Source organism: Excalfactoria chinensis, chromosome 2 (assembly GCF_039878825.1).
Source record: "Excalfactoria chinensis isolate bCotChi1 chromosome 2, bCotChi1.hap2, whole genome shotgun sequence".
Taxonomy (NCBI): Eukaryota; Metazoa; Chordata; class Aves; order Galliformes; family Phasianidae; genus Excalfactoria; species Excalfactoria chinensis.
The window spans coordinates 13465873-13488585 of record NC_092826.1 but is presented as its reverse complement, the minus strand read 5'-3'; the positions used below and the strand labels follow the sequence as shown (position 1 = coordinate 13488585).

The 22713-nt window shown below is 45.3% G+C and overlaps 1 protein-coding gene across 1 annotated transcript in view; it reads right to left on the bottom strand.

Moving 5' to 3' along the window:
- Nucleotides 1–22713, bottom strand: part of EXT1 (exostosin glycosyltransferase 1) — a 156641-nt gene that overhangs the window by 14498 nt on the left and 119430 nt on the right. Inside the window, exons 2-4 of the mRNA XM_072328537.1 lie at nucleotides 12231–12324; nucleotides 8097–8204; nucleotides 4045–4164 (exon numbers count right to left, since the gene is read on the bottom strand). Coding sequence (XP_072184638.1) covers nucleotides 4045–4164; nucleotides 8097–8204; nucleotides 12231–12324 — 322 coding nt within the window. The remainder of the gene's footprint in view (nucleotides 1–4044; nucleotides 4165–8096; nucleotides 8205–12230; nucleotides 12325–22713) is intronic.

Here is a 22713-nt window from a genome sequence, read left to right as displayed (position 1 = left end):
TTCAGCAGCCCAACAAGACACAATCTTCTAAGCGCAATCTGCTGTTGGGCCACACGTTCTTACAGATTTGCCTTCCTTCAAAACATGAGAGATTGGCAGGTCTGGCAACAGGATATTGGAAAGGGCTGGGGGATGCTGAAGGGAGAATCCTCTGCTAAGACAGCTAAGCAAGATTTCCTTGCCTCCTTCTGCAGCTCATCTTCTGGGATCTCCTAAGGAGATTTCATGGAATTGGTGGTTTATGTATTGCACGGGACTCAAATGCCAACAACATGTTGGTTCTCTCTGGCCGTAACTGGAGCTCATCTGGGTGAAACCCTGCGGCTCTGAAGCAAATCTGATCCCTAGGTCCATTCTGGCCTTACAATCTATGACACTAAAGAAGGTCTACACCTACAGCATAGGAAAAACAAAAGCAAGCCAAAAGACCTCAAATAACAAAAGGCGAAGAAAAGCAGCTGCTCCAGTCTAAGCAATGTAGAAATCTCTGCAAACAGTTGAGTTCAAGGACACTTGGTGAGTACAGAACCTCAGATCAGACATCTCCCTGGAATTCCTGATTGCCATAACAGTACAAATAAAATAAATACATTAAAGCGTTAGTTTTCTTGTGCTAGACAGTCCACTGCTGGTGGCCATGTAAGTACAGTTAACTTGGGGCAAATGTCAGGCGTTTGTATGCTTGTCTTGATTTTGCCTACAGTCAACTAGCATTACTAACACACAGCAATTTGCTGACATGTCCAAGTTAATTTAACTTATTTTTGTGCAGGAATAACAGACTTAATGACCATATTTCCATCACTGACAAGAGCGGATCTGGCTATTTGGAAAGTGAGGTGTATCAGTTGTCAGACCTCCTGCATGGTGGGGGCAGCGAGGGAAAAAAGAAATCGACTGCTGTTTCTCCATCTGCAAGTCATACCCCTGAACAAAGACAGAACCTAGAAAGCACATATTTTCGAGTATTTACCACGAAGCCTAAATACTGCAGCTCCTTCCTCCTGTTTTCTCAGAACAGGGGCATAATCAGATAAGGGGAAGTCTGTGAATTTACATGGTCAGGAGGTTTTCGCAGACGGTGGAGATTTCCATTGAGCTGGTAGCCAACAAGGCTGCAGGGGAAACACATGGCTTGCATTCAGCCCTGCCTCAGCGCACCCAGAGCGTGAGCGGCTCTAACACAGAGCAGACCCTGATGGCACGCAGGGTACGCGGCCCTGGGTGTACAGCAGGCATACAAATCTCCTGACCACGGGAGCTGGCCTGCACCATACATCACGGCTCACCAACAGGGAGTAATTTATCACACTCCTGGTCTACATAAGAAATCTAGCTGTCTGCAGTGATAGAGGGGAGAAAAGGCAACTTGGCAGAAAGAGAGCAGAAGTGTATAAAAAAAAGATCACATGGGGGATCAATCAATTAGAATTCCGAGTGCACAGTATTACCCACATTGCAGGGACAGACAGCCGCTATACAGTGTCTCCAATGGTGAGGCATGACAGGAAGTTTAATAAGAGAAGGAAGGTGTTATGAACTCTATTGAGATTCTCCCCCTCCCCCCTTTTTTTTTCTTTTTCTTTTTGAATTCATTAATAATCCAATGTTTTTGTCTCCCTCGCCTTCACATTTCAAGACGTTCCCATACTACCTTAATTGCTGACTCTTCCTAATATGCCCCAGCCAAGCACCACACATTTCTTGTATGCCTCTTGTGCTGTGCCCTCCCCTCCTCTCTCCTCCTGAGCAGAGCACTGAGCATGCTGCACAGGTACTTAGGTGTATGTGTCTGGGGCTTGTTTTCATAGAAGACCAAACTGAAAAAGTGCAGATTCACTGGCACATCTGTATGGATGGTGCTGCTGCTGGAACAGACCCACATGAACGCCCATCTCCTAACCCACACCATGTGGATGGCACCAGGCAGCTCCTCTGTGCCTGCAGGAGGGCTTACTGGCCAAGCACTTCAAACCTCCCATTTTGGGCTATGAGCCGTTTGGCTCAGGTTACTAAATGCTGTGAAAAGGTCAAGGACCTGAAGATGTGATCTCATGTTTCCACAGGCATCCAGGATACCAGGCAGGTATCCTTGTGGAAACCTGAGCTGGTGAAGGCTTTTGCTACACTGATAACCACATATCTGGACACGGTACAGCACAGAAGGAAGCTGCAGTTATCATCAGAGCACTCTAACAACACAGCGTTACAAGAGAAGATGGATAACATCAGCCAGAAAAAAAATATTCTTGCTAGGAACTTAAAACTTATGTTTTAAACAGAGGATAATGCATTGCTTGCAGATTTCTGACAGCAAAAATCACTCTCAGCTGTTTTATTCCTTTCCTAAGGAAAATTAACTCTGGACAAGTTAAAATGCGAAATGAGTATCTGTTCATACAAACAAAATTCCTTGTAGCTGTCTTTTCAAATCCTAAGAATCTTGAATAAAACAAAACAAAACCCTAACCTAAAAAGCCCTCACAGCAAAACCACCCTTGCAAACCAATGGACAAACCCGGAAGATAACTTCAACACCAGGTGTACATTACTTGGTTCCATTAAATTAAACCTTGCAGGAAGATTTCTGTTTTTCTTTTCCTCTTTTTCTGCCTCTGAGAAGGAGCTGCAGCTTGCTGAATATCCAGCTGCCTGAGCTTTATTACAGGTGTTCCTGTCCCCTGAGCACCTACGTGGGTCAATGCTGTAGCTGGTCAAGGCAGAGCTAAAATCACATCTGTGTGCACTGGAGCGTGATGTGATGGACACCAAGGCCATGGGGGCTGCAGGTGATGTCCTTTGGGATCAGCCCAGCACAGGTAGGAGTGGGGCAGTGAGGAGAGCTGTGCAGCCTTCTCCTCCTGGCAATCCTTAATGGGGTGCGTGCAGGGAAGGGGCAGATGACGGACACCTGGTTGTCCCTAGGGGTACTTCTTTAAGGGTGAATCAGACTCCAAGAGCTGTCACGTGGTCTTCCAGCTTTGCCAGTCTGATCTAGTTGTGGGCTGTGATAATTGCCAGTACCTCATCAGGGCTCATGGGGAGACTAAGGACAAAGAGCTGTTTTCATTAGGCAGCACGGATGAAGCAAGGCAAGGACAGCTATGCCACAGGCTCCAAAAATGTTCTCTGGCTGATTTTCTTCACCAGCATAGGAAAATCTACATGGCTGTCTTGTAGCAGCTGGAAGTGAGTCTGCTGGGCAACAGCCACCAACAAAACATGGGCAAAAGTCCTTCACAGTCTGCAGTGAAAAGGGGACTTTACAACCCTGCAGAAAGAGGGCTGAAACTGAAGAAGAATTAGCCCAAGACAAACTAACTGGCACCTACAAAGCAAGTCCCTTTCAGTGGTAAGAGTGTGTCAAAAATTTTAGTGCAAAACAGCAAAACAATTAGAAGAGAAAACTGCTTTTGAAACTGTAGCCTGGGCCCTACTTCTAAAGAGCCTTTTATCTTTCCTGCGTCCCTTGAATTCAGAAAGGATTCTCCCCACATTCAAGATCATCTGTCTCCCTGTTTAATAGCAGTCTAATTATGATTATTTATTAATATTTTATAGAAGCCTTTCCCTTATCCTGTGTGTGAAGATAAAACACAGTAACTTACCAGCCCTTATGTTCTTTCAGCCAGTCCGACAGCCCCATCACAAGACATCAAGATGTTATGAAATGGTCAAGAAGCTCCACAGCCTATTTTTTCCAAAATGAATTCTAGAAAGGTTTCTTTAAGAAACGTATCTACTGCCAATGACAAGGACAGTGATTCGTAAGCCATAAAGCCTTGTGAAGGCTAGATCACACATGACAACTTTTCCGTGTGTTAGACAGCTCCCATTCTTCACTGTGTCAGCTCTCTAATGTGGATACCAACAATGAAGGAAGTATTTCCTTAGGGAAGAAAACTTATCAAGACACTGAGTGTTTCTCCCAGTGACCAATTGCATGTCATGAAACTCAAGGTCTGATGTCGGCTGAGCACTGGAGCAGCTGCATGGGTAAGGAAACCTCGTCGCTCTGCACAATCCCAGACAGCTTTTACTCACCTCTAGTGTAGTCAATACAATCTTCTCAACTGAAGAAAAATAAGCCTCCCACAAGAACTGTGTCTGCTGTCTAAGTGCTAGGATTTTATCCTGATGGATAGACCTGATTGTAGAAGGAATCTGTAATACAAGATGTAATATAGTCAGAAGCTTCAGAAAACAACGCAGTCCCATCAAATTAATATGCTGCTGACAAGCCCTCTCCTCTATTAGCAAGCTGCACAGCTTCAGCGCTCCCATCCAACACGATGTGTGTGCCAACAGCTAGAGCCCTGATGGAGATACAGATGAGACACAGCCCTTTACAACCTTTGGTACTGGCACACTAGAAAATGTGATTTTCTTTTTTTAATTTGCTTTCTCTCAGTTTTTGGTTGTTTCTATGGAAGCAAAAACTCCCTCTCCCCATCACTCCCCAGCACCGCGCTGTGGTACAGTGAGCGGCTCCTCCATAAATCCCTCACACACAGCTTTTCACGGGCTGGCAGTTCAGCAGACTGCAACCTGCAGGACTCTGGGTCCAACGATAATCCACACTCTCAGAGTGTATTAAAGGGATCTGGAATTGCATTTACCACAGCATGGCAGCACTAAGTACCCTGAGGAAAACACGGCGACATCTGAAGCAACACTCCACTTTTTGGGAACATGAGGATCAAATTGCATTTTACTCATTATTGTGGGTGGAAAGAATAATGTCTCTCACAACACCTGGTATTCACAAGGGAAAGCACTGCTTCCTTCTCCTCCGTGAAAGCAACATTTTAAGTTGCCTTACAAAGAAAACCCTATTTGTCCTGCTGCATTGCCTTGTGATAGAAAAACAGGACTGCTGGCTGGATCACGAGAGGGCTTCCCTTCTATTTCCCACCCCCACATTCCTCTTCCACGCTGGAAGGAAGCTAATGAGCATACATGCCACTGGTTAACTTCTTAGGACCTTGACCACGGCCTCCAGTACGCTACTTTGACAATGCAAATTGACATTATCAAGGGAATTTAACTGCAATTTGCTTCAATTACAAGGGCTACTCACAGCACCGGAAAGGCCTCTAAGATATTTTGCACATCTGTGCTCATTTCTTCCAGGAATGAGGAGCTGTGCCTTTGCACCCACTCTTTTTGTGATTTCGAATTAGGTCACTTTCAGACAGCCATTTTTCACAGAGCTTTCAGCTCAGCCGTGAGCTGTAACAGCATATACCTTGGCTGTGTGACGCTCCTTGCACATCCCAGCTCACCCTGAAATTTAAATGCAACCCAACACATCTGCCCTTCCCTGGTCAAAAAACACTTTCCTTATTCCTAAAACATTCTGGGAGGTGGCAATGACTTTTACTTGGTTTCATGTGCTCTTGAATCAAACAATTTCCTATCACGCATTTTGTTGGGAGTTGTTAAGAATTTGCACGCAATGCATTTCCACAAGAATCAGTATATTTTTTACTGCATTGCTTGCATTTGGGTTGGGATGGAGCATCCCAAAAGACCGTGAGTCTGCAGTGCAGTGTCAGATGCGATCATCTTGACTCTGCTAAAGACACTGTTATATATAGGAAAGAATCTGAGCTTCCAAGAAAGCAGTGACCGTAGTCAAGAGGAAATGTTCAGAGCACCAAAGGCGGTTCATTCACCATATTCCCTGTATGTCTTCAGGTAAAACCTTCCTTTCAAAAAAGTATGAAAAACAGAAGCCAAACCCAGGCTTTCATACATGTTTTATTTTTTTTTAACCAACCACATCGCTGTTGCTGAATGGTGTTTAACTGCACCTAATTTTGTTCAGGGAGGGGAATACTCTTTCTTTTCTTTTCCAATAGGCTCCAGTGAGTACTGGGATAATGAACACAGTGGCTCTTGGCAGCCTGGTCTGGTGGTTGGTGACTCTGCCCGTGGCAGGGGGGTTGAAACAAGATGATCTTTGAGGTCCTTTTCAACCCAGCCCATTCTATGATTCTGTGATTCTATGAATCTATACCGTATATATGTATCCACAGATACATATTAATCATGCCCATGACCATTACCAAAACAACCATACAATCAAAGCCACTTCACAGTGACATTACAGCCTCTTTTTCTAAAAACTTAAACATTATTTACAGCCTTGCACGTGTGCACATACATGTGAGAGCAAAAGAAGAAATCAGTCCCCATTCACCACCATGCTCCCTGAATGCCAAGGCTGCTCGGCATAAGGGTACTGCAAGAAGTCAGGGTTTCACAGACCAGCCCATGCTTGCAGTCCTGCAATGCCAGCGCCAAGGATAAAAAAAGGCCTTGGTGCCCACTGCCTCACAACAGCTGGAAAGGAAAATCAGAGCTCCTCTTTTAACTGCATTTGCTTATTAGTTATTAATCTACTTGTCCAGATAGACAGGTGGGGAAAATGATGTATTAATACTAATCTGGCAGGATTACACTGGAATTACTAGAACTGGATGACGTCTTAATAAAAGGTCATTTCAGGAGTAAGTCGGGGGAAGGGAACAACCACCTTGCAAAAATAAATGCAGAAAGGCTGGATTAAATTCTCCTAGCGCTATGATGAGGAGAATATGCAAATAAAAACATCCGAGCTGCTCTAAAACAGGAAATGAAAAACTGTAACATAACAAAAACATTTCCCAGAGCAGACATTCAGGCCCTCTGCCAGCTCTTTAAAAACACTGTTAATAATGGTGCAGTAGCTGTTCAATATGGAAGCAGCTGTGAGGAGAGCGAACGGCATGTTACCGGAAAGCATGAAGATCAGCAAATTATTATCATTTAAAGAGAGAAATAATTCTGCTCAGAAAAAAACCACTCTGTCCACTGAAGCAAAATCCAAACATCTTTCTTTGGGTTACAGCTTGTGCCTCATTATCGACAACAGGCAGCACTTCACAAGGCTTGCTAGGCCAGCTCTTTACAAATATTTACATCTTCAGACAAGTAAAGAGGCATCTAATGAGATTTTTAAAGGTACTTCAATTTCTGGGTGCCAACCCACCTGCACCTCTGAATACTCCTCTCCATAGATGGCAACAGCTCACCACTTTGGAAACGAGTTAATAAGAACAAAACCCTTCTTTCCATGGGACAAGCCAGTGTGCACAAGGGCACAGTGTGCTCTGCAAACAGCACACTGTACCCCAAAGCTGCAAAACTCATGTTTTGTAAAAAGAGTTCTAAATGTTGTCTTGTCCTCATTAATACATTTTCAAGAGGTCAGGAAGAACATCAGTGGTACTGATGCAGAATGACTACATACGAGATGCACAGCAGCTATTGCAGATCTCGTAGGTCTCAGCTTTGGGCTGGGCAATGGTGTTCCAACCAATGCTGCTTTAAGGAAAGCAATCTTTCAAGGACTTTTCCAAATATCAGCTTCTCTACATTATTTACAAAACTATAAAGACTTTTAAAAGATCACAGAGTCCAGCAGGGAAACAAACACCTACTGGATTTAAAGACAAAAGCAGATGCTGAAGGTAACAGGGCATTTCTGGTTTCTCAGCTCGCTTCTGCTGGAGAGATTAACAATGAAGCGATGTGAGCACTGCTTCAGAAAGAAGTGCTGCATGTTCTGGATGTCAAAAAGACTCAGGATCTCCTTCCCAGAAAACTGTCAGGTATTAACTCTGGCCTGAAAGATGGCTCTGCTGAGGAGGCCTTAAGGCCTGCCAGCCATTTCTGTAGCACTGGCAGAGCCCTGAGGTCCAGCTCTTTCTGAAGGAGGAGAGCAGGAACTGCCTTCAGCTTCTTCTCCTTCCCCACAGTTCCAGCTCCAGACAGCCCTGCTTGGGAGAGGCATCCACCAGAGAAAATGTCAAGCTCTTGGGCAAAATAAAAAGCCTCCTGCGTTCAAGCATGTGGCCTACAGTGACCTTCAGGTCAGAGCGCAAATGATGTCATATTAAATGAGTTCATCACTGGTGTGACACAGACAATGCCTTCACTACAACAGTTCTTATACAGCTCTGACCTTTTGGATTCATCTTCCTTGTCCGTTTAGGCAGCAGCAGACAACAATCAACTGATCTGCTGATGGCCACCATCTTTTTTCTTACCTGTAATAGCAACCTCTCATCCCCGATGACGGCAGCCTGCTTCCAATCAATCACTTCTGAGAATGGCAGTTCCCATCCATTGCTGAGCATCACGGGCACACAGGCAGCCTGCACAGAACCACTGCACTCGTTAGTGGGTGTACCCCAGCCCAGCCAACAATTAGCACAAGCCCCAGTGCAATTACGGTTTTCTTCATGGGTTCTTCCCGACGCTCATGCAAGGTTGTCAGAAGGCAAGGCAATAAGGCAAAGAAATCAGAGATCATATCCCACATCCCCATGGTTTTCCTTTTTGGGATTATTTGAGTTAAGCAAAAGGGGAGTTGGAATGTGGAGTGGCTTTTGAAATGTGGTGCTTATGCTAACAGCTGAGGGCAAAGCTGTTCCAATTCTGTAAACATAACCCCAGAGGACTTAATACAAACCAACGGCCTTTAGTGGCTCTGTGAAGAATTCAGCAGAGACCTGGCTCCCTCAAGTTTCATAACACTTTGTGAGACAACACTACAGAAAGTGCACATAATACGCAGGTCACTCCTAAAGTAATGCCTCCTATACATTTCTATGGAAACTACAGCAGATACAGAGAACACAGTAACACTACATGATAGAACAAATTCTCAGCTACAAAACGCTATTTTCCAACATAATTACCACCATTAGCTATGCATTTTTTGCCAGCGATGAATAAGAGCCTGCATGCCATGCTTCTAAAAATCTACACCAGTGGAAGTGACCCACTGTCACTGCCAGCACTGCTGAAATGCACCAGCCACTGCCTCACTGTGCTCACATCCACTGTTTGGTCTCCATAAATGTTCAGCAAGTGTCGATGAATATCACTGGGTGCCATTTTCCCACGTGGAAGAATTCAGTTCCATCCCTTTGCTTCATAGCCATTTCCATGTCAGATGCCATTCTGTCAAACCACTCCTCAGCTGCCATCTGTCACACGGCAACAACATCTAACCGAGTATTGGTGGGAAGGTTCAACCTCTACTGCTATACCACCACCATTTGCCTCTGACATCAGGGGCCAACATCATAGAATAGGAGGCGCTGCTTTTGGAGCTGCCCTTGTATTTAATTCCTGATCACTTCTTCCACCTAGGAAGAGTGAATTCCCCATCCTGCTTGATAACAGCTCTCTGAACAGAAGCGACTGCACAAACACAACTCATCTTCCATTATCTGCCTATAAAGACAATAATTGCTTTTGGTTTGAAAACAAACAAGAAGCATGTAAGTTTAGTAGCTATTTCTAATCAGTATGGTTTATCCAAATTATTTTATCTTCTATGAGTTGTGTAAAGTCCTCTACACTGAGAGCAAGTTGGCAAATACTGGGTAAACAGCACCGTGTTTCCATAAACAAGCGATCACCACGACATTCCCTTTAGCTGGATGACAATGTAAGATTCCAGTCAATAGCATGCTGAAGGGATGAAACAACCTGTTACCAGAGGATCTGCATCAGCCTGTGCTTTGGTTCATTTTCTTTGGATAAAGCCAAGCTTGTAAGCTCTGAACATGGCCCAGACTGAGGTCTGTCCCCCCGTACCTTCTGAAGAATGGCATAAGGGGCAACTTTACAGGCTGCTTTACCTTCCTTTTAAACATATACAGAGGATCTTAGACTAGCCACACATCTGCATTACAGCAGTGCTTACAATGTGTAAAGAACTGTGATCTTCTGTGAGGAAATGACATTAGTGCATGAAAAAAGGCCAACCAGAAAACACTTAGCAATGTGTTTTCATGTTTAAAACATTTCACTAATGTGGATTATGTTTTTCAACATGCCCTGGAGCCAGACAGAAATTGGGAATTCATCACAATCAGTGTATACTGCTGCTACCCTGGCAGCAAAATCCTCAATGCCTGCATTTTATCATGGCCAACCTGAAGCCTCCAAGTTCTGAACAGCGAGGTATGCTCTCTGCTTTCTTCTCCTGAGAAGATTTATCTAACAACAGCTGCATGACTTGCTGCTCACTCAAGAAAATTGCTAAGTGGTGTTTTTTAGAAGGATCTGAAGCCACTTGTCATCCCAAAGAAGCCAGACTGACTTCTCTCTCTGAAGAGGCTGGAGAGGGAACAGCACTTTGAGAGCCCCCTGTCTCCCCTATGAAGACAGGCTGAGGGAGCTGATCTTGTTAAGCCTGGAGAAGGCTGCACGGTAACCTCACTGCAGCCTTCCAGTGCATAATGGAAGCCTACAAACAGGAGGGGAGTCAACTTTGTACTTGGGTAGACAGTGATAGGACAAAGGAGAATGGTTTCAAGCTCAAGGAGGGAAGGTTTAGACTGCATGTCAGGGGGAAGTTCTTCACAGAGAGCAGGGAGGTGGTGGAACAGGCTGCCCAGACAAGCTGTGGATGTCCCATCCCTGGAGGTGTTCAAGGCCGGGTTGGATGGGACCTTGGTCAACCTGGTCCAGTACCAGATCTGGAGGTTGGTGGCCCTGCCTGTGGCAGGGGATTTGGATGATCCTTGAGGTCCCTTCCAACCCAAGCCACTCTATGATTCTTTGGTTCTGTGAGGGGCTATTTAACTTCACCTGAGTAGAGCAAATAGGGAAATGACAGTCCGGAACCTGGATCTCTGGTACGTTAACATGTGTTGATTTGTAAACTAAATGTGAGTGACAAGTACTCCCAAAATACTCTAGGATATCCAAGGCAGCCATCCAAGGCTGGAAGGCATGAAAACACCTAATGGGAGACATGAATCCTTCAGGAGAAGCAGTGGAAAGTCAAAAGGGCTTCAAATATGACATCATACACCTACACTTAGTTACCTGAATGCTGCTTTTCATTATGATAAACAGTACTCAGTGATAGCAGCTGGTTAATGAAGAGGTCTGTTGTGACAGGACAAGGGGAGATGGTTTTAAGCGAAGAAAGGGGAGATTAAGATGGATACAAGGAAAAAGTTTTTTACACTAAGAGTGGTGAAGCACTGGAACAGCTTGTCCAGAAAGGTGGCAGATGCCCCATCCCTGCAGACATGCAAGGTCAGGCAGGATGGGGCACTGAGCAACCTGCTCTAGCTGTAGGTGTCCCTGTTCACTGCAGGGGAGTCAGACTAGATGGCTTTCTAGGGTCCCTTCCAACTCAAATGATTCTAGGATTCTATGATTCTAAGAGAAGATTTGTGATGCGCTATTCAATAACAGCTTTATTGCCAACTCTGAGGCACTTCTCAAACGGCAGGACAGTGCCTAAAGCAGTGCAGGACTCCATACAGTGTCCTCATCTGCCTCCTCTCTGACATCAAGAAATGCCCCAGCCTTCTGCTGGGAAGAAATGCCTTTTACTCTGGCTCCTACAAGCAGGCAATCCAGATGCAAATCTCAGAAGGGAGCTACAGCATCTGTACAAATGAACAAAGCTTAGGACCGCAGGGATGAGATGACACTTGCAAATAAAAACAGGTCACGTTGTCTGCATCTGGTGTAGGTCAGTGTCAGTCAGCCTGGGGACAGAAACCTGATCATCACGCTGCTGAACCTGGCTGCCACAGAGACTCGAGAATCCCACTGCATTGCCCTCTGCTGCTGGTCAACAGTAAAAAAGGGAGACTAAGAACCAAAAATGCTTTCAAAAGGTAAAGAGGAATTGGGTGCGGTCCAAAACATGCTGCAAGCACCCAGAGATCAGTCTACATCCAACTCTCCATGATGATTCCATCTGGAGCTCTACAACCTCCAGACCACCTTCAGAATGCTCAGCAAACAGCTATGAAAGCCAATGCAGGAGCAAGTCTGTTTTGGCATAGCGACAAGGAAGAGCTATTTTACTACTCCAAGGCTTGTTTGCAGAGGTCACCATCCCCATGGGAAGTCTCACAGCTTTACAAAATACGGCTCTAAGCTGGTCCAACCCTTCGGCTTCACCATATTCAGGGAAACCTTTTTCCTGGAGGTAATGCAATTCAACCTTCAGATGAACGCGGTGCTCAGACCCTCCTGGGAAGAAGCTGCCAATTGCTCCAGAAGTATGAATAGAGGCTTTCGCAAAGTGGATTACTGTCCACGAGGGAAATGAGAGACATTTCCCTCCTCCCCACCCCCCTGCGATTGCATGTCAAATTGCAGCCAGCGCAGCCAATGCTTTAAGCTGCAGCTCTTACCTGCAAGGCTTCTAGAAACCTGAAAGAGCCAAGCCTGCGGCCACGGGGAACCAGACAGAAAGTGGCATTGTGCAGCATTTCACGGTAATCATACCTAACAAGAACAGGGGAGAAAAGAGAAAATTCAATTAGTGGTGAGTCCTGGAGTAACTGGGCATGAAAATGCAAACAGCTGTTGAGACACATCTGGATAAAATCATCTCTGCCCCAGAAGCCCACCTCCAGGTCAACCAGCTCCCCGTGTGCATGCGTGCACACGCGCATCTGACCCCCCTCACTCGCTCTTCTCCAGCCCCAAGGAGCAGCCTCCATGGAAGAACACTAGGAGAGCAGTAAGGACACTGAGAACCACGGAAATAATCTTGCTTCTGGAAAATATATGCAGTATCTATGTATATAAGTGTGCATGAATTCTAACAATAAACTCAGATTAAAAGCTTTTATCCCAAAGGCATTGTCACAGCACCCATGTGAACCTGATTTCTATCCAGACTTAGTCAAAGTCATGCGCAACTGCGTTTGTCCCTGTTTGTACACAGCAAAGAATATTCAAACTCTGCCATACAAATCTTCCTTATCAACCAGGCACCGAAAGAGGGGGAGCGATACAATGACTCTCTTGGTGGTTACTGTGAAGGGAGGTGAGAAGAGGAGGGATAAACTGCTTCAGCGGCCAAATTTTGGCTATTAACCATATAGCTGCAATGACCCCTGCTCCTCTCAACTACAACTTTAAGATTCCTCTGTTTATTTTCTCGACTCCATCCATCACTTCAAAACCACTTACCAAAAATACACATCAAATCCTAACAGCTTCCATCCAGTTATTGGCTAATTGCACTTCTGGCAAACCTGAAGAACTGCACATGGCACTGACCTTGCTGCAGCGCTCAGCTCGAGACAAAAGGATCAGGACTAAATAACCTTTCTTCCTAAAGGGCTTCCTAGTCTGCGGAGACAGATGTGATATTGACACTAAGTTGTGGCACTGACATTTCCTAACAGTAATAATCTAATTTAACCACAGGCTGCAGGCACAGCAAGTTTTTTGGATTTGTGTGTATGTGTGTGTATATATATGTATATATATATGTGCGTATCTCTATATGATTATACTTATACATAAAAAACCCCAGATCTATGTTAGTATTCTCACCCAGGCCAGACAGATGGGAGTAAGCCAATTTTCAATTATAAGCTCCGTCTTTAAGAAGAGACATCTTGCAAAGGCCCATTTGCTTAAACAAGCGTGTACAGCTAATTTGCACAAGAAAAGGTCACTGTGAATGGATTAAGATTATCTCCACTGAGAGTAAAATAAAAACCCTCGTTGCATTAATTAAAACTACAAAACAGACTTCAAAGTACGTTCTTTAAAATCGTATCTCAACTTTGGTTAAAACACATACATACACATCCCATGCGAGCGGCATGGAACCGTTCCTCAGTGTGGGACATTGACAGTCACCCACGTCCCAGCTCTACAGTCAGCAATTACACAGCATACGGGGGGGAAAAAATAAATGCCATTTTAAGGAATTCATTTTCACACAGTAGGTCTGAGGCTCATTGCTTTCACTGTACATTGTATGACAGTAAATTTTAATAAACACCTAAAATAGAATACCCTCAGGGCTGGAATACACCAGTCATAGGGCTTATTCTTGGTGTATTCTAATGATAGCTATCATTAGCAAGTTAAAAATGTAAAATCCTGATAATATCCCAGAATGCAACAATATCCACCAAACGTCGGTGGCAGAATCAGAGCACAAAGGAAAGCACAGAAAGAGGCCAGTGGAAAAGAGACCTCCATACGTCAGTGGCGTTTTGTACTGGGCCCTCTTACTTTCATATCCGATTTGCTGATGTTAGGACAGAGTTTCGAAAGAAAATAAAAGGATTTTGTTGACCATTTCCCACCCAAAAACCAGTTAGCATCTTGCTCTCGTTTGTGCTTTTTAAAGCTGAACCTGTGATTTATTGCCTAGCTCTGGAATAGCATGGTTCATGGTCATCAAGCAATTTATCTACATCATGCATACAGAGAGAGAGTGCCTCATCCTAACCTTGATGTATGGGCAAAAAATTTCCACTCACTTCGGGGAGAACCTGCAAATATAACACGAGCAGACCCAGAGTAAAGCAATATCCATCAGGAGATGCTGCAGCTCATGCACTGCGCCAGCCATCTTCCTCATGGACAAATTTCTCTGCAGTTTCAACCTAAGTGTTTTAAGGTCACTCCACACCACCTCAAAGTGCAGTACAGAAGGACTCATTTCTGATCCCCGTTGGCAAACACCTATTTCTTTGAAATTCTTAAAACGAACATGCTAATTTTACTGCTGCTGATTCGTGGGCAGCATGCAAAGCCGACCTGACCGACTGGCAGCAGACAGCCCTGCATGCTTAAGTACAGACTCAGAGAAGACACTGGCTACAAAAGCATCACGCGGGGAAGGATCCTACCGACCATGTGGCAAACATGCAGCTCCAGGGCAACTGCAAAGCAGAGCTGGAGGCATCTGGCACAGAAGGCCAATGGAAATAAAATCGGCAGAAGCAGGAAGTATAATAGATTGAGTACAGATGCGGCTGACATGTCTACGTGCTGCTACAGGCCAGCAGGATGCTCCTTCCTTTGGGGCTATCTGGTCAATAGAATCGCACCCACTATGGGCTTGGTTGCACCTCCATCTTCAGTGACTGATCCCAGTGAAACCTCTGGGAGGCAATGAGCTCCTTCGCAGCTGGCAGGGGGGCTTAGGCTTAAGAAGCAGAGAAAACAGACAAGGTTTAAGGAGGCTCTTCCAGAGCCTTCTTTTCTTGTCTCCAGTTCTGTTCCCAGAACCACTCACACCCATAAGCCAGCAACACGTGAGGGCCATGGGGAGGTTTGGTTGCAGGTCCGTGGATCCTCCCAGGCCACAGATTCTGGCTCCTGAGAATGGCTCCACACAACCACAGGCCCCACTGGCCTTAGCTGCACCATTCAAACATGTTACAATGCAAAACATACGTGCTTTTAAAAATGTGAGTTTTAAAACTAAAATAGCTGCAGAACTAACCCAAAGCTCACATCCCTCTTAAGGATCAGCGCTGTGCTTTATTAACTTTCAGGCTTCCTTCCACAATGATTAAGCGCACCACACTCACAGCTAATACTTTTTTTTAGGCAGCATAAACAAATAGCTCTATTTGTAATCAATTCTAATGTATTCACACTTTAATTGAAAATCCCCTCCCTGCTCCCACCCATAGCTGGGAAATCACAGACGGCCCCATCTATCAGGCAGGTGCGCACACCGCAAGGCCACGTGGGCCTCTAGTAGACAGGCGAAGTGCCGCCCAGCACAACGCTTTGCAATGCTCACTTCTCCATCCGCTTCTTTCTCCTTCTGATGGGCCCACCCCATCCATCAGCATGCGGTCGGTCTGCCTGGGATTCCCGTTTCCCGTCATCCCGAGAAGCTCAGCCGGCGGCTCTGTGGTGACTCAGCCATGCCATGCATTCCTCCGCGCAGCTTAAGCATTTCCCCATGTCACTGAGCTCCCATAAACTACCCTGGGAAACATTCGCACTACCAGTTTTAAAATAAACTGTTTTTTCTTTCCCAAAGTAACATTGTCATCGCCACCGAGTGAGAAGAGGGCTAAAAAGGTGGCAGGCCGTTTAGACCGGCACACATGTCTGGTTGCTCAGCCATAACAGCTATTATCTCCTGTACTTCACAAGGCAGCGTACACCTTTCTTGACACCTTCCTCTCAATGCTGACATAGACCACCACCACCGGCAGGAAAACCTGAAGGACAGATGTGTGCTGGCTCTTCCAGCAGCCAGGCCAGGCCATGCCACCACCAGCATCCCCGCTGCCTCCCGCCCCTTTGGTGACACAGCACGTGCTGCAAGCCAGCCCTACGGTGCCTCCATCAGAAGTCAGATGGACGAGAATACAGCAGCAGAAACCGAAACAAATGCAGTGGCCGCAGCCCAGCAGTATCTATTTTAACAGTGCCACATGTAAGCCATCTTCTGGAAGATGCTGGAGCTCATCTTGGCAGGGAATATCAGTGCATACCACTGGAGATGTCAGATGGGAATGGAGATTTTTTTTTTCCCTTCCTGAGCCAAAAATTGCTATGGCACTTCACCAAGTATGTCCACGGCTCCCTCCCTGAATCTGTGAACCCGTGGACGCACACTGCATCTTCCAAAAGAATCTGGATCAGTGCAAGTGCTATGACAAAGCCAGACTTGAAACACTTAAAACACAAGGCTAAATGGCAGAGCGTTCCCTAGTTTTCCAATATATTAAGTTTCAGCCATTAACCAATTGGCCAGTTTTCTGTGGGTGAATTCTTAATGCAGATGGTTCTGAACTATTGGCTGGAGAGGCTGAAAAGAAACCCACTTTGTCACACGAGGCGTCTCGTTGCTTGGTTTCCATTAAGGCATGCTGGCTTTTAAATAAACTGTCAAGTAAAACTTGGCACTGGAAACACCAAGTGAGTAACTGTCTTTGTAGGAAACCTGACAGCTCAGCTGTGTGTCAGACTGATAGCTGCCTGCCTCGGAGCTCCAGGGGCTCACACCCCCTGCCTGGAAGGGTGCCGTCGCCATGATCTGCTTGGTTTGGGATTTACAGCCACACGATGCTTTCAGGTGATCTTGCTGCTGGCTAACAGGCTACTGGCCGACAGTCCATTTCCCCCTCTGCGAGGACTGGTTCTGGAATTAGAAAGTTTGGAGGTGCAAAAACATAATTGGAAAACTTTTCTTTTTTTTTCCTGCTTAAAGGGCTAATTGATTTCACAGGTGTTTAATTATCATTTGCTGTGAGATAATACCTTGTAGTGCCATAAAAAATGGATTTAATTTTCGAGTGCTTGCAAAACCATTGCCAAAGCCAAGTTAGAGCTAAAGCTAGATAATTATTCTATAAATCAAACACACTGCCTCCTTTCTTTGAAATTTTTAATACTTGGCTATAATGATATCTGACGACCTTGAAACTAACATAAAAAGGATTTTCTTGCCAAGTGCTGACAGGCAGCCATTGGAGTGCTTCTTTCAGCCTGGCTCATTACTGCAGATGCACCCAGCCATGCTGCCCTGGCTGCAGAAGGGATGCTACAGTCAAAGAAGAGTGACAGTGTGCATGAGCAGTGCTCTCGATGCGCAGGTAACGGCTGAGTCCAATTATGAGCACAGGCTGGGACTGAAAATGCTGCAATATTCACAAAAATGCTGCAGATCTCTGTTAGACACAGCAGTGGACACAAAACTTTGCAAACATTCAGCAACTCACGTCAAGGTACAAATGCTTTTCTCCTTTCTATGCAAGGAAGCGTGCCAGCATCTCCTTTAGTTCAGAAGGCTGGATTAACCAAGAAGAACAGGCAAGCATAGCTTAATGTAATGACAAGGGAGCTTTGTTGCAGTTAAGATGGACAGTAGCCATTGAAATCTAAATCATCTTTAAAGTCTTCAATAGCATCACAGTTGTATTCAGGTCACTTCCATGTTCTGCACAGAAACACTCGGATCCACGAGGTGTTAACATCAGTGTACAACCTAACAAATACAAAGCGTTTTAATGATTTTGTACCATCAGACACTTCATCTAAATATATATGCAGAAGGCGCTGTAAATCTCTATAGCTCGTGCAAAGCATGCACAAGGTTCAGCCCGCCAAAGCTGGCCCACTGGCTGGCAGCGCAGGGCTCACATCACCTGGGGCAAGCGGTTTTATGTAGGCGTACACGTTTTCTCACCAATGTCACTTTGTGTTTAAGGATAATTGCTTATTTAACAAATGTGCCCAAATGTGTCCATAGCACGTCAGAGCCCAATCCTGGGCAGCCTGATCTAGTGGGAAGTGCCCTGCCCCACAGCAGCAGGTCAGAACTAGGTGGTGTTTAGGAGGTCCCTTCCAACCCAAACCAGTCTATGACACTAAGCTGCTGGACAAGGTGAAGGCAAGTTTAACCTGCCCAGATCCTCCATCTCCTCAGGTGACAGCAGGAAGGCAGATTCCTTTCGACAGAATTGCTTTGACAATAAACTACACTTCATATCATTATGCGCTTCTACCTTGCCATTTCTCTGGAGAACACAAAGTCCTTTTTGAATATTTGAATATAAAGCACCTCATCGTGTTGGTGGGAGAACAAAGCCACGCTTCCATCCCACTGACAGGGAAGCCTGCAAAGAGCACTGGCACAGGCACATGCACTGTGGTTAGAGATCGGATATTTCCTAACCTTGGCTTCAGGTTAAGCTTCAGCTAAGCCATCCCCAGCATTTAGTACAGAAAAATGCAGAATTAAGTTGAATGTAATACCTGACTCCTGACAATGCTTTGAACAGAGAGCTCATTTTTAAAATTAGGGATATCACATTCTCTTTCAGAGTGAATTTATTGGGCTTCAGCCTCCTACCAGCGAAGTGGCATCAAGCACTCGCCCTAAATAGTCCCAGCTGGCCAGCTAATACCTGACCTCAAATGCTCTGACATTCCAGTCACTTGGCGCTGCAAAGCCAGTTTATTATTGATTTATTCTCTAACTTAATAAGAAAAAAAAAAGGAAGGAGAAAAAAAAAAAAGCCTACTACTGGAATCGGTTTGAATTGAAGACCCAAACAAAGAAAAATTCATCCCACATTTTCGGAACAAAGAAACAAATTTTCGCTCATCTGCCACTCAGTCTAATTTTGAGATTAGCGGACATACCTGCAAGCCTCCAAGCACAGAGAAAAGAAAGGCGCATTGTGAGACCTCTCACCCGCCAACACCTGCACGCTCTGAAGCCAACCATTCCCCGCCGCCTGTCAAAAGAAAGGCTTCCAAATCTTTCTTAATTATTTTTAAATAGCTCTTTATTGAAAACTCGCAGCAAAAAAACACTGAAGAGGATCAGTTTTCTAGAGTTTCATGCTTGAGTATCTTTGGGTTACTGAGTGCTTTCACTTAGAAATGGCTGACCAGACTGAAAAGCCCAGCATGGATAAATATGGATAAAATCAGTGCTCAGCACCCATTTACCCCACAGTCCGGCAACCAGACCCAGCGGTCTCCTGACTGGCAAAAAAAGCAGCTCTGTCCAGCTCCTGTAGGCTTTGGACAGGACCAGCAGGACAGCAGAGTACACACTGCTGAGGACCGAATTAGAAGAGGCTACCGTTCTCTATTCTCGCTTTGAATGTCTAGCCGAACCCTTTACCAAACGATTTAAAGTAGTCTGTATGAGGCTTATCACTTCCTATTCAGCTCCACAGATTTTCCCATTATGGCTATCGAGCTCCAACGTGGCTTGTTGGCGTCTTTAAAAGTTATGGTCCCCTAGATGCAGCATCTAAAGATGGAAAGCAAAGATGCGTAATACTGCCTCTAATTATGTAGGATTTCATTTCTGTGAATGACTAGATTTATTTCCAAATTAAAAAATAAAAAAAGAAAGAGGAACCCTACAGAGGAACTGCTGGCAGAGCCCCCGCGGTGTCTAGGAATGCTGACCCAAAATGTGACCAGGCTTGGAGGAAAAATTAGTTCAGCAAATCCATGGAACAACTTTGAAACAGAGAAGTGCGTTATTTTTACTCATAGGAAGTCAGCTGCAGCTTAGTCCTCACGAGTGGTAACACCGCGACACGTCCAGATCCTTCAGCATTTAGGTTGTTTATTAGTTGCTTTTTTGCCCTTATCTCAGGGACGCAGAGTGTTTTATTTCTTTTTTTATAAATGAGGTAAAAATACCTCAAAAATGGGAGTAGGTCATAAAGTAGGAACAAAAAGAAAACTCTGATTCCATGCATTTAAGTTTTGCAGCACTGAAGTTTAGGGTAAAATCCCAGCACTGCTACAGCCCAGGGGGGTTTCCTGCAGTGGACAGCAGGCCCTGATCTCCTGAACTTAATGAGCAACAACTTCTGCAATAAATCCGTACAGGAGCACAAACCGCAGAAGGGCAGTAAAGTCAGCAAATTTATTTCTTATTGCAGTCAACAGTGACTACTAAAATAATTTTCATTTTCAAGCTGAGAGAAAGCAGGGAGAGAAATACAAATGCACTGACAGTTGTTTTTTAGTGATGCCTTCCATTCCTGCCCCTGACACCACTAACACAGCGCTAAATTGGGCCCAGCTAAGAAGCAGGGCTGTGCTCCTCAGCAGAGCCACAATGTGATCTGTCGCTCAGCAGACCCGCTCCTCCTCCATGTTCTCATTTCTGCTGACTTAATCAACCAGAAGGTAAGTTTTCTACTATTTGCTCTACTCAACAAAAAGGGCAGCTAGGAGAACACATTCTCTTTGCACCTCTGCATCATCAAGTCCCCCTTTGGAGTAAGATTTGTCTCTCCCTCCTGAGCCTAAGTGCAATCTGCACCCAATTCAGTGCACCTGGAGAACCGCAGATGGCTTTTGTTAGGCTGTTTTGACTTCTCATTGGGTTGTTTATGCAACCTCAGTGGTCCTCAATTGACATCACACCAGATCAGGGCAACTTTATTCCAGTTAGCACAGCTGGAGAGGGTCTCACTCACACTCCCTAATGTTGGCACATGGGACTTTAGGGCCCCAGCTTGGGCACGCAAGACCACTGTCTGAAAATGCCACATGCACGTGCAAGCACACCTACATCTACATACTTCTACAGTGGATTTTCATCTGGAAACCAGCAATGACCCTGATCTGACACAAAAATCTCTTATTACCAAAACTGCTTTTTCAAAACACAGGTATGACATGGAGGGTAGAGTCAGAGGAACAACCAACTAAAATAACTTGGAAAACTCACTTTGAAGGAGAGAGGGAAGTCTATTTTAAAAACCAGCCCACAGAAGCGTGTGCCAAGCACTGTCTAAACTGGATGGTTGCCCAGTTCTGTGTAGTGCTTTCCATTTGCTTTGTAGAGGGGGGCCACGTACCTGCTCAGGGTGAATACCTGGCAGCTGATATCTGAATCCCCAGCGCATCAGTGCAGTGTGAGGAAGCTGAGTTTGCCTGGACCCAGCCTATGTTTCTCACTCCACATTGATACCTGTTACTGTGCTCAGCACCCAGCACTGTGCTGGATCATCTGCTTTAGGTTTTAGCATTCCTGCCCCACTGGGCAGTGTACGCCTGAACATGCTATGTCTGTTTGCAAGCTAATACATTATTTATACAAACTATTCAGGCATAGCTGCAAAGATATGAAACATTTATCAACAAAGGGACTAGTTTGTCATTTTAAAATAATTATGCTTCTTTAAAGAAAGCAACAAATTCAGCTGCCCCGGAATTATTTATTAGATTGCACAGACATGAAAGGACTCTCTCTTTCAAAGGGAGGAGTCTCTACCCCCAAATAAAGCTTTCATGGAAGCCAGGATACAGGCAGGCACCTACACCAGCCCTGCTGGGATGCATGTGGTGCAAGCCCAGCACCGCCTGGCCAAACTCCTTAGCTCTCTATATGCTCCCTGCATCGCACTGCCTCTTTATTCCTCCTCAAGCACACCAGCCACAAGGACAAATGGAAGCAGAAAGGCAATGGTGTGGAAGTGCACAAGTCTGAGGGACCTGTGCTCTGGCGCGCTTTGCAGCTTGCCAAGGAAAACGTGACAGTCCAGACAAAAAAGCTTAGGATGGGATGCCAGCAGTGTCCAGATTAGTGGAAGGAATGACATCTCTTCGGCCAAGTGTTAACAGCTAGCAGATGGAAGGAAATACTTGCCCTCACGATGCTGACTATAGCAGAGGCCAAGCGATAACACACAACTTCTTTTTTACACAGGTGTGTTAATTCTGTTATTAATTTTAGAATCTGTAATATGAGCCCATTTCCTTTTTTCTGAACCTTCCAGAAATAAGCACAGAATAGGAACAAACATAACCGCAAAGGAGGCTTTCACACTGGATAACGTTGGCTTACTCCCTCTTGCAAGCAGTACCTGTGGCACCCCACTCTGGCTGCTGAGCAGGCTGCCAATTTCCTGCTGAGTCTGGGCACTGTGTGCCATGTCCCCAAGGGGACAGAAGAGCCCGCCAGCTCGTACTGCAAACTTCCTGGCAGCTGCTCTTCCTCAGCTCTCTCTTGCAGACTCCAGATGGTTTTTGATACAGGCGCCTTCCTCCAGCAGTGCTGGGCAAGTCAGGAATTTCTGCCAACATCGGAGGCTAAAAATGTGCCGACCTGGAGCAGGAGTTTTTAGGCGTCCTCATGAAGTGCAGACAGACATCTTGCTTATATAGCTTAAGGGACAATAAAATGCAGCAAACCAAAATGCTCTGTAGTGCCTGGCATCTAAAAAAATGGCACTCTACTTCAGAAAGTAGCAATTCTGGAAAGGATTACAGGGTTACCACAGACAAGCAACTCAAGGCTGTGAGACACAGGTGAAGAAGCCTTACACACATCAACCACCAAGTACAGGGAAGACATATTCTCTGTATAACCAGAGCTGGTGAGACAGACACAGCAGAAAACATTCA